Here is a 12326-nt window from a genome sequence, read left to right as displayed (position 1 = left end):
TGGAGTCATCCTGCAGCTATCTTGATGGCTGACAGGAACCACTGTGGGACCAGTGCCAGCAATGGACTAGCCCTGGAGGAAAGGGGACTCTCTTTTCTAGAGGCACTTCTGACTTCTACACCAAATCCCAGCCACTTAAGTAAGAACACAAGAAGCACCACTGAACTCTTAGCTTTTGTTCAGGCAATTTACAGAATGGCTATTTCTTCAAGGCCAGGGGTGATCTTGTTAACATTAGAAGGATTCCCTTACTGCAAACCCAGCTATACTTCCACAGCTGACACTTGCACACACATACACACATACAGAGCATAGCAAAATGGCAATGGAGACTGAAAATATGGCCACTTAACCCTTTGCAGCCATACATTTCTTAAAGGCAAGGATGGCATGCTGTAATAAGCAACAGAATTTCAAGTCCTGTATATACTGTGTTGGGGAGCCTCAAGTAGCCTATGTGGTCTCAGATACCAGTTGTTTTCAGGTGTGTAACAAGAACAGACTAGCAGCAGAAATCCCATCACAAAGGGACCATCTGAGATGAAAAAAACCAGAGTAATGTAATTTGACAGTGGTGCGTTCTCTACTAACAATACATTTATTTCCCTAATGGTTTTACTGGTACAGAATGTTGTTTGCACAACACTGAGGTGATATTTTGTTTGCACCCTGCCAACTAGAGAACAAAGCATAGGCTTGCCATATGTCAGGAAAATTCCTGACGTGCTGGTTTTCAGCATGGGGAGGAATTAGCCAAATTGGCAAAATGTCTGGGAAAACCTGGCAACGCAATGAAAAAAGCAGTGGGAACAGCTCCAAAACCTTAAAATTGCTTTTTTGGGAGGAGAAATACGACAACCCCAACAAAGCCTTGTTACCAAGTATGTTAGCATACTGCATTTCCAACTTCAGGGAACCTTTTTTTTGTTGGGGGGCAGGAATTATTAATGGTTTAAAGGCACAGGGCATAACATATCTCCTTCTTAACAAAAGGCAGCGGCAGAGAGGAAAGGAAATCCAGGTCAGGATTACAAGAAAAGTTACAACAAAAAGGATTTAGACTAAATATTACACAGCTTCCCAATAAAGCATCCTAGGAGCTGTAGTTTGTTAAAGGTGCTGAGAGTTGTTAGGGGACTCTATTCCCCCTTACAGAGCTACAATTCCAGAGTAGTTTGATTATCAGTCCATCTTCCTGGGGAACCATGGAAATTGGAGCTCTATGTCAGAAATAGAGGACTCCTGATACAATTGTTGAGGGAAGCCATTTATGCATTGCCATGCATGTAACAAACCACCCACCAAACCATTTATGCCAAGGAGCTGGCACACCAGCAATAATTGCAGATATATAATGGGTTATTTTTTATTACTGGATTTTCTGTGGGGTAAGGGTAAATCTGGGTTATATGACTATACGAAGAAAAAGCATGGGGTAGTATTTTTAGGACAACATGGAGACTGCAAAAAAAAATTCTGAGCAGGGGCAACATCGAGTCCAAAATAAATTGTCCTGATGGGAACACTTTGGGTGTATGCTAGCTGATGGGCGAATGTTAAAATACTGCTGCCCCAGGGAAAAAAAAATAAAAGCCTTTAGGAAAAGAACACTCATCACACACGAGAGTTTAGCTGAGCAAAGCATCAGCAAAGAAATGGCTATGGGCTGCAAAGGGTTACAGACACACAGAGGTCTCTCTGTCCTGATGGAGGTGCTGCTGACAAGTAGGCAAGGATGCCCTCGCTTCCATGATGGTGTTAGAAAAACCTTGTAGCCGGAGTTGGACTGCAGCTGGCCGAGGTCACTCAGGTGCCAGTGGTCCACTGCGGGGGCGATCTTGGCGCCCACCTGCCCACGTACCATGTCATCTGTGAGGGGGATGTTCAGAGAATTGGGACGCCTCTTCATGCTAGAGAGAGAAAAGGAAAGTCAGAGAGAGAGAGAAGGAGAGAAAGAGAGAGCATGGGAAAGAGTTAGGAAACCAGCAGATCCTTGACATGGAGAAAGCAGCAAAACAAAACCCATCGTAGTTAACAGTGGGCCAAGTATCCCAAGGACAACCCGTTAACATTCCCATAAGATTCAACTGCCCGAGAAGTGGAAATTCCTTTTAAAAAACAGACACCAAGTTTCCAGACATCTGGGTGTGAAAATACGCTCAAAAGTGTATGTACCTGCTGAAATCTCTGAAGCCAGTGGGGTGGTGGCATACATTTTGCAGCAGTTGGGGGTATTGGCACCTGCATAGTTCCATTAATAGTGGATAGGAAGCTGCCTTATACCAGAGCACACCAATAGTCCACCTGGGTCAACACTGTCTACAGTGTTGTACCCTCCAAATGTTGTACCCTCCAAATGTTGTGGAACTTCCCATCAGCTCCAGCTAGCATGGCCAGGGATTATGGGATTTGTAGTACAGCAATATCTGGAGGCCGCCATGTTGGCTATCCCTGGTCTATGCTGATTGGCAGCAGCTCTCCTGGGTATCAAGAAAGAGTATCTTCTGGGTCTCAGGAAAGAGAATTTCCTGGCTCTACCGGAAGATACCAGAGATTGAATTATGGATCATTGGCATGCAAAGTGTGTGCTCTGCACCAGTGAGCAGCAATCCTTCTGAAGTCAAACCAGACCTGATTATACAAAAAGGCAAATGAATGAATAAAACCGTGGAATAATTTATGAAAAAATAGGGAGACATAATGCAAATCTGCGTGGTTTGTACTACTCACAAAATTCTGTCTTTCCTGGTGTGGAACCCTAACCTTTCAGCACAGGATTCACACAACATCAACCCCAGGAATTGGGTTGGGTACCTGCCCTGGATGGAGCTGCACTTCCTCTGAAGGAATACTGGTAGGTGTTTAGTTTAGGGGTGATCCTAGATCCATTGCTGTCACTACAGTCTCGTGGGTTTTTTGTTTGTTGGTTTGGTTTGGTTTTTTGCTGCTTTTACTGATAATTTCAATCGGTATATAATTTTGAATAAATTGAAAATAAAATGCATCCCTGACTGTTGGCCATGCTGGCTGGAGCTGATGGGAAGCGAACTACAACCTCATGCCAGAGGTTCCCCATCCTCAGCCTAGAACCTCTATGTTGGCAAAGGGAGTAGGGCAGATTTCAACTTGCAAAACACTTTTCTTCCAGCATGAATTGAGCAGGGAGCAGAGGTGGAGTTTCATGCAACACTCTATAGACTGGCAGCCTTAACTGCACTTGAGCTTCTCTGAGCTTATGCCAAAACCGGTGCTGCAGCAAAGCTTCAAGCCTTTCCCCTGCTGTTCCTGGTACGGATCACCGCTTCTGCTGAACACAGAAAACTATTTCCCCAGGGATCCAGCTGAGAGGCAGTTATGAGCAGTCTGTTTGTGACCTTGTGTGAAGCTGCTGTAATGGAACTCGAAAACCCTGGAAATCTGAAGAGCAAAGGCAGTGAACGCAAGGGCTGGTGAGACATGCTCAAACTCCTTTGAGGGTGAGAAGTCAAACCAGCAAAAGGATATGTGTGTGTGTCAAGACAAACAAATTTTATTGTAGGTGGGGTGGGGAAATTGTGACAAAATTGCCCAGCAGGAGATTTCCTTGCTTGAAGACATGAACTTCTGTGCTGGTGCATCCAACACTTCAGCAAGGTGGGGGAGGTTTCTCCCCCACCCCTGCTCAGATTAATTGGGATCAGCAGGTGGCGCTGTGGGTTAAACCACAGAGCCTAGGGCTTGCTGATCAGAAGGTCGGCGGTTAGAATCCCTGCGACGGAGTCCCAGCTCCTGCCAACCTAGCAGTTCAAAAACATGTCAAAGTGCAAGTAGATAAATAGGTACTGCTACAGTGGGAAGGTAAACGGCATTTCCGTGTGCTGCTCTGGTTCGCCAGAAGCAGCTTAGTCATGCTGGCTACATGACCTGGTAGCTGTACGCCGGCTCCTTCGGCCAATAACACGAGATGAGCGTCGCAACCCCAAAATCGGTCACAACTGGACCTAATGGTCAGGGGTCCCTTTACCTAAGGAAACTGATTGCCAGTAGTTTCCAGGGGGAAAAAATGGATAACACTGTTTACCTTCCCGCCGGAGCAGTAGCCCAGTGTTTCTCAACCTTTTTTGGGCCACGGCACACTTGTTCCGTCAAAAAAATCACGCGGCACACCACCATTAAAAGACGGGGCAAATCCTGGGGGTTGGGAATGGGTGGGGGACTGAGGAATAGGGAGGATGAAGTTGGTGTACTTGCTGAGAGAGCCCTCGAGCACCGCCTCCGTCGTCCTGCCTGCCGCCAGCCCCCCGCTCCCTCCTGGGCTGGCCGCGGCTGAGCTGGGGCTGCTGCTGCTGCTGCCACCGCCGCCTCCCTCCGGCCTCCCCGCTGGTGTAGCCGCCGCCGCTGCTCCTTGGCGGCCCAAGAGCCCTCCCCGGCTGGCGGAGGAGGACGGCGAGGAGCCCGCCGAGGTGGGGCGGCTGCTGCTGCGGCTGCTGCTGTTACTGCCGCCGCTGGACGGGGCTGCTGCTGCTCCAGAGTCCCCGCCGCCCTGCGCCGCTGCTGCCGCTGCCTTCTCCTTTGAGCGCGCGGGGAGAGCGCGAGGAGGCGACCTTGGCCATGAAGCGCTGCCTCGCTCAGGGAGCGAGCGCGAGGAGATGACGAAGAAACACCCTTCGCGCCCTTGCGCCCTCCAGACTGACCCGGCCGGCTTCCTTTCCGGCGGGTCAGCGCTGCCTATTGGCGGCCGCAAATCGCCCTTCTCGTTGCCTCACGTTGCGGCACAGCAGCCACCGTCTCGCGGCACAGTAGTGTGCCGCGGAACAGTGGTTGAGAAACGCTGCAGTAGCCATTTATCTACTTGCACTTTGATGTGCTTTCAAACTGCTAGGTTGGCAGGAGCGGGGACCGAGCAATGGGACCTCACCCCGTCGCGAGGCTACGATTCCCAGGATTCCCCGATGAGAGAGTAATTGCTAAGCCACTCTGGAAATTGTACCTCTGTGACGTGAATAGGGGTGTCTCCTTACAACTCTCAGCACTTTCAACAAAGTACAATTCCCAAGGTTCTTTGAGGGCAGCCACGATTATTAAAAAGGTATAATACAGCTTTAAATGTATGGTGCAGGTGTGGCCCTGGTTGCTGTGTGAGGATATCAAGTGCTGCAGCAATGCCCAGTTCAAATTCTGGACCCTGTGCTTTGTCAAACGTATGTTTGGTGTGATCTGAGACCATTTCCTCTGCCTCTTTAGAGCCTAGGGAAATAGGCTGCCCCGCCTCGACTCACCAGCTTGTCTCACATCAACACAAAACAGCAAAAGCGCTGTTGATGGCCACAGCTACTCCCCCCGCAAAGAAAGAGCTCCCAACCCAACAGATACAGATTCTCCCAAATTACCTTTTCCTCCATGACTGGCGGTGACTGAAGTGACAAACAGAGAGCAGCCCACACAAGAAACGCAACGGCACAAGAAGCAAGACAAAAGAATAAACATTAGAGTGCAACAGTCATGCAAGCACACACACACACACACACACAGAGACATGTCGTTATGTGCTCACAGAAATGCTTGCCTGAGCAGAGATTGAGACATTGGCACATATAAAACACCCAGCCTAATGAACATGCAGTGGGTCTGGAACAGACAATGATTATACATACAGTCCAGTGAGGGAGGTTCGGAGGGTGGCAAGAGAGGGAGAGGGCCTTTGCAGATGTAGCTCCCCATCTGTGAAATGCTCACCCCTGCCTGGTGCTATCAGGAACATCCTTCTGGCACCGCATTAAAACTTACCTCCAGTTTTTAAAAAAGGATTAGGGAGCTGTTTCTGTTCCTTAAGCCAGTAAAGAAAATACACAAGCAAGGCCTCATAAGATTTCAGAAGCCAGATCAGGGATGGGGAGGCTGAACAGGCTCTCCAAAGGTGAGGGCTTTGTTGCCTCACATAGTACTTCACTATCCCTAACAGAATACATACTGCAAAGCAAGCAAATGTAGGCAGGCAGGCAAAAATCTGCATAATGGTCCGTCCATTGCAAAATTAGCATCGTGCAGAATATTATTTATTCCTTCATTTTGGTAGGTCACAGAGTGGTTTTAACAACTGGTCCCTCTTCCCAGGGACCTCTGGGAACTGTAGCTCAGGAGAATAGGGGCCTCTTAACAACATTCAACACACCTTTAACAAACTACCGTTCCCAGAATTCTTTGGGGGGGGGTGTGTGTGCCATGTCTGTGAAAGTGGTATCATAGTGCTTTAGATGTATGGTGCAGATGTTACCTAACACAGTCTGGAATGCAAACAGAGAGAGCTGCACCTTTTCCTGCAACTTCAGTAACTGGGGAAAGCGGCAGCCCCAGTTGTGTACCGTGTTTCTCACATTTTAAGACATGTCTTATATTTATTTTTACTCAAGAAAATAAGCCTATGGCTTATTTTCGGGGGTGTCTTATTTTATTTCTTTTACTAACCGGTAAGTTGCTGCTGCTGCTCAAGCACCGACAAAGCGCCCAGCAGCGTGCGCCGCATGGAGCCCCGAGCCAGCGGGACCCGCTGAAGCGCCGACAAAGCTCCCGGCAGCGCTGCGCAGAGCGCCCTGAGCCGCAGGAGGAGCACAATGGCTCTCGGCCTCTCCGCCGTCCCGTTCCTGTTTCCGCCGCAGGCGCCGCCGCCTCCTGCTCCCTCCCGGGGCGTCCCAGGCTTCGCCCGCTCGGCAGTGCTCCATGCAAAGCCAGGGGCGAGCGCAATTCCACCAGGAGGTTCCTCCGCGGCACCCGTAGAGACCATAGAGGAAAGGCGCGCGGCAGACACACCACTTCCGACTTCCGTTACCCTCACCCACTCCTGCTGCGGCTCGGGGCGCTCTGCGCAGCGCTGCCGGGAGCTTTGTCGGCACTTCAGCGGGTCCCGTGCCAAGGGGAAAGGAAGGGAGGAGGGGAGAGAGAGCGGGCAGAAAGGGAGGAGGGGAATAATCGCTGACGCTACACGGCGAAAGAGAAAGGCAAGTTATGGCTCCAGGTGGAGCGACTGTCCCGAGATAATTGGAAAACAATCCTGCACTGTGTGAGCGTTTCTGCAGACCACGAGGCGCTGCTTGGCCCTTCCAGTTTGCTGCTGCTGCACGCCACAAACAGCGGAGGGTGAAAGGAGCAGCGCCGGGTAGCCAGGGTAACCTCCACAACCCCACAGCCACAACGTTTCCCAGCACAGGATGATTGAGGCTTTGTCGGCGCTTCAGCTGGGTCCCGCTGGCTCGGGGCTCCACACGGCGCGCGCTGCTGGGTATTTTGGCGATGCCCTCTAGAACTGCACTTACGGTAGCACTACGGCTTATTTTCGGGGTATGTCTTATATTTTTTCAAAGCATGAAAATCGTGCCATGGCTTATTTTATAGGGACGCCTTAAAATATGAGAAACACGGTAGCTGGCTGATGGCTGTCTCCATATTGTGATTATTATTTTAAAAGGGGTGAGTGTTTGCTTTTCTTTCTATTTTTACACACTCCATCAGTGGAGTTCCCACAGTAGACAACAAAATAATTAAAATAAACAATAAAAAGCAATTTAAAAGAAAAGCATCAAAAGCAACAGCTTTCAAAACATAGAATGGGGGGGGGCTTGTGGCACTTTCCACTTTGTTGGATTCCAACTCCCATCAGCCCCAACCAGAAGGGTCAATGGTCAGGGACGATGGGAGTTGTAGTCCAGCAAGATCTGGGATAGCAAACTCACACAGAACTTTTTTATAAAAAAAAGGAAAAAAGCACACCAGCAGAGATAAAGCAAACATAAGCAGCATAAAAATGACAGAGGATTGTAGACAACTAAGTTCTACTCAAATTAATGGGCCAAAGTTAGTCACTCCTATTAATTTATATGCATCTGCTCTGCATGGGAATAGAGTTGGATATAACCCAGAGAAAACAGACTGGAGTTAAAAGCTTGGCGCAATGCAAAGGTCTTTGTCTGGGGCCAAGAGTACAGCAAAGGAGGTGCCTAGGGCCAGGTGAGCATTCCACTGTCAGGGAGCCCCATTCCTCAGTAACCACCCCACTGCACCTCTGATGGCAGGGGGGCTTGGAGAAGGGCCTCTGGTGAAACCCATAGCTTTCAGGTGAGCAGATGTGGACAAGTGGTTCTTCAGGTACCCGAGTCCCAAGCTGTGAAGGTCTTTAAGCAGGGTTAGTGGATGTTGGATTGTCCTGCTGACAACCTCTCCAAAACTGTAATTGCCATAACCTCCCTGCCACACCTCTAAGGTAGGGAGAGAATCTCTTGGTTCTCTCACCAGCTCCGAGTTGAGAGCTGGAGGTGGGGCTGAAAACAAGAAGTCCAAAGACATACAAAAGTGCAACAATACACAAAAACAATCTAGAGAGCGGCAAGGCACGCTGCATCACAAACACACATGAAGTCTACAACATGTTCTCACCTCTCTAAGGCCCCATCTACATTGTAGATTTAAAGTGGTAAACAGTCGTGGCTTCTCTCAAAGAGTCTTGGGAACTGTGGGGTGCTGAGAGTTGTTAAAAGACTCCTATTCCCCGTCACAGAGTCCCAAGAACGAGTTAACAATTAATTCCTCTTCCCAGGAATCTCTGGGAATTGCAGCTCTGCGAGGGGAATGGGGTGCCCTAACAACTCTCAGCTCTCCTAACAAGCCACAGTTCCCAGGACCCTTTGAGGAATGCCATGACTGTTTAAAGTGGTATCATAGTGCTTTATATGCATCGTGCAGATGGGGCCTAAGAGGCTAAGCAGATACAGACACAAAAGCCATATGGAGAGCAAGCAGGGGGAAGGTTTATGGTGAAGCAGGTTTGCAGCTCTTGAGCCATAAGTGCACAAGGCGCAGCCTGGAATGAAGGAAAAGCCCCCTTGACTCTGGATAGCTGGTTAAGGGAGACTCCCAGGCATAGTCTTCTCTTTCCTGAGGAAGCAAGCCACCAACCAGTGCCCAGAGGGACTTCACTTGGAGAGCCAAGGTTGAACACAACTGCATAAGACAGAGATGGGGAAGCTCTGGCCATCTGTGTTATCTTGGGGGGGGGCGGCAGGATATGAAGGTTGTTGGGGAGGGGAAAGCCACAGCTCAGGGGAAGTGTTCAGCACTCTAACCACTCCTTCTGCTTCAAACAACACCCTCTCTTCACCACTTTTCGACAAAAGCCTGGGACCTCAGATCCAGGTTGTCACCTAACTGCCATCCTTCTCCTGAATTGCCCCCATCACCATCCAGCGCACTCTGAGCTGGCTGAGGATCAAAGCAGCAGACTCATTCATTGGCTGTTCCCAGGACCCATGTTTAGGACCCGCCTTATTTCTGTGATTTTAAGTTATTTTAAACTGTTTTTAATATTGCATTTTACTTATTGCAATCCACTGTGGGACCTCAGGGTGAAGAGTGGATTTATTATTATTATTATTATTATTATTAGTATTATTATTTATTGACAAGAAGAAGAATGGTTTGCAATCAAACTTAGGACACCAGCCATAAAAGAGATCAGCTACTGCTACTTTTGGTCACTCAGAGAGCACAGGAGACTGGGTCAGTGCCTTCCCCCTAAAATATACATTCACAGTTCAGAAGTCTTCTAAGTTTTGTTTTGTTTTCCAGGTGCAAAGCCAAGGTGCAGCGCATTACCTCCTTCCAGGTAGTCCACTCTCATTCTGACTATTTCCAGCAACTTGCTGCATCTTGGATCGCTCAATGTGTTCCACGTAGGTCTGGATCATCTGCGAAAGGAGCGGGGAAATGCAAAAGGAAGGGCAAAAATGAAGATTGAAGATCCCAACATTTTATTTTCTGGACAACCATTTCTTTCAAAGAAAGGGATGTCCTTTAAGATCGGAATAGCCAGCGATATTGTAGAAAACATTTGCTCTCGGAAAACAGCTAGCCCAAAGCAGAAGTTAACTGAGCACCAGAGTCAAGAGTGAGCAGAATTTACAGCATTACAGGGTTGCAGAGCTCTCTTCCTCTATCTGTGCCCTTCTGCACTTCTAATGCAAATAGTCTGAAAAGGATTTTTATCCTTCTGAAATGACGACTTACCTCTGTGTGACGCTGGTGAAGAGCATTGTACTCTTTCTTCATTTCTGATTCACGCTCTTCCAACCTGGAAACTGTTCATTGAAAATAAAAAGGAGAAGGGAGAGAAAGATAATTTTTTTTGATCTATCATCTCCAGGAGGGGTGAACATGGAAACACCAAAAGGAATGAGGGTGCAAGCACAAGAATGCCATTTGTAGCTCAGTGTACGGCCGAGGCGTGACAGGCTGAAGGTCCCCGGTTGAATCACTGACACCTCTAGGTAGGTCTAGGAAAGACTCAAGCTAGGAAGCTGCTTCATGGAGTCAGGCCATTAGTTCATCAAACTCAGTATGACCAACACTGACTGGCAGCAATGGTCCAGTGTTTTAGACAGGAGTCCTTGCCAACTGTAGACATGAGGGATGGAATCCAGAATCTTTTGCATGCAAAACTTGTTCCTTTCCTCTAAATTAAGGTCCTTCCCTTTAGTCTGAAACCCTGGATAGCATAGATCATCGGTCAGCAACCTTTTGGAATTTTGAAACAGTTTCTTAGGCAGGCATCCCCAAACTTTGGCCCTCCAGATGTTTTGGACTACAATCCCCATCATCCCTGACCACTGGTCCTGTTAGCTAGGGATCATGGGAGTTGTAGGCCAAAACATCTGGAGGGCCGCAGTTTGGGGATGCCTGGTTTTAGGCACCACCCTTTCTGACTGCATCTCTCCTAGATCCAAGAATGGACAAGCTCTGTCTCTGGCTTTTCATAGGGTCCAGTAGGATTGAAGCCGATCCTGTTGAAGTCGCATGACTGTATGCAGGTTCCCCCCCCCCCCCCAAAAAAAAACCACCATCAAATTAGAGCTTGCGTTGGTAGGACTACACACTAAAAAACTGCAGATCAGGATTTGCCATAGAAACGATAATCCAAGGTATAGATCCTCGTGGTTCTTCACAAGGATGACAACAGCAGCACTGACAGATCACACTGCACATCTGTAAACACCGAGGCAGACTATGATTTGATGGTGGTTTAAAGGGGGATCTCTTGAAAAAATATGAGAATCCATAAGTATCCACGCCTTTAATCCATACTTTTCTCCCATGGCAGCACTGTAAAGCACTGGATCCATAAACTTTATGGTTCAGTCAACAAAGACTGGTGTGATCTGTGACTTGATAGTGCTGGTTAAAATAAGCCCTGTGAAAAAATAAGCGATTTCAAGATAATCCATTTTACTGGCTCAGACAAGTGTGTGTGTACAGTCATACCTCGGTTTAAGTATGGATTTCTGTATTTTAATGTTTTGTTGGAAGCCGCCCAGAGTGGCTGGGGGAACCCAGCCAGATGGGCGGGGTATAAATAATAAATTAGTAGTAGTAGTACGCTTCGGTTTGAGTACTTTCAGTTTAAGTACTCCGTGGACCCGTCTGGAACGGATTAATCCACTTTCCATTACTTTCAATGGGAAAGTTCGCTTCAGGTTGTGTACGGACTTCCAGAACCAATTACACTCATACTTCGGGTTAAGTACGCTTCAGGCTGAGTACTCCGCGGACCCGTCTGGAACGGATTAATCCACTTTCCATTACTTTCAATTGGAAAGTTCGCTTCAGGTTAAGTACGGTATGCTTCAGGTTAAGTACAGACTTCTGGAACCAATTGTGTACTTAAACAAAGGTACCACTGTATGTGTGTGAGCACAGAATGGAAAAAGCAATACTGGCTCCATCTTCCCTCAATTGTCCAGATATTTTGTGGCCACCTAGAATAGAAGATTTTTTTAAAACGGTAAATGCTTTAGAAGAGATTTGTAACCTGTAGCCCTCCATGTACTGTTGGACTACAACTCCCATCATCCCTGCCCTTTGGCGTTATGGGCTGGTGCTGATGGGAGCTGGTGTCCAATGTCATCTGGAGAACCACAGGTTCCTCACCATTGCATTTGTTCAATCAGTATGGACAAACCCCTATTGAATTAAACACAACTTGTGTATGATTCACAGAACGTCAGACAAACTGTACACATGGTTTTCACTTACTCTGGTCTGCATAGTTTTTGGCCTTTAACTCCAGCTGCCGTGTTTGAAATTCAAGGTGCTCGACCTGTATCTGCAATTCCTTCTTCTCCTGTTCCAGTGCATCTTCAAATTCAATGAACTTCTACATGGGCAAAAAAAAAATCCAAACAGAAAAACGGGATATATGTAAGTGGAAAATTACAGCTATCAAATGGACACTGTGACAGGATTGAAGGGGTGTCTTCTCTGATATATCACACACAAGGACACTTCCACCTAAACATCTGACCATG

At 47.9% G+C, this 12326-nt stretch overlaps 1 protein-coding gene across 12 annotated transcripts in view; it reads right to left on the bottom strand.

The window, feature by feature from the left end:
• The window catches only part of MAPK8IP3 (mitogen-activated protein kinase 8 interacting protein 3), a 69427-nt gene that overhangs the window by 46329 nt on the left and 10772 nt on the right, over positions 1-12326 (bottom strand). For 5 of the 12 annotated variants that reach the window (XM_035130803.2, XM_060282697.1, XM_035130807.2 and 2 more), the window contains exons 2-6: positions 12055-12175; positions 10033-10103; positions 9622-9713; positions 5370-5393; positions 1769-1910 (exon numbers count right to left, since the gene is read on the bottom strand). In XM_035130803.2, the coding sequence (XP_034986694.2) occupies positions 1769-1910; positions 5370-5393; positions 9622-9713; positions 10033-10103; positions 12055-12175 (450 nt within the window). The remainder of the gene's footprint in view (positions 1-1768; positions 1911-5369; positions 5394-9621; positions 9714-10032; positions 10104-12054; positions 12176-12326) is intronic. The other 7 variants (XM_060282702.1, XM_060282700.1, XM_035130812.2 and 4 more) reach the window with 3 other exon arrangements.

The sequence above is a fragment of the Zootoca vivipara genome, chromosome 14 (assembly GCF_963506605.1).
Source record: "Zootoca vivipara chromosome 14, rZooViv1.1, whole genome shotgun sequence".
Taxonomy (NCBI): Eukaryota; Metazoa; Chordata; class Lepidosauria; order Squamata; family Lacertidae; genus Zootoca; species Zootoca vivipara.
The sequence above is the reverse complement of the archived record's forward strand: the minus strand, read 5'-3'. Positions and strand labels throughout refer to the sequence as shown.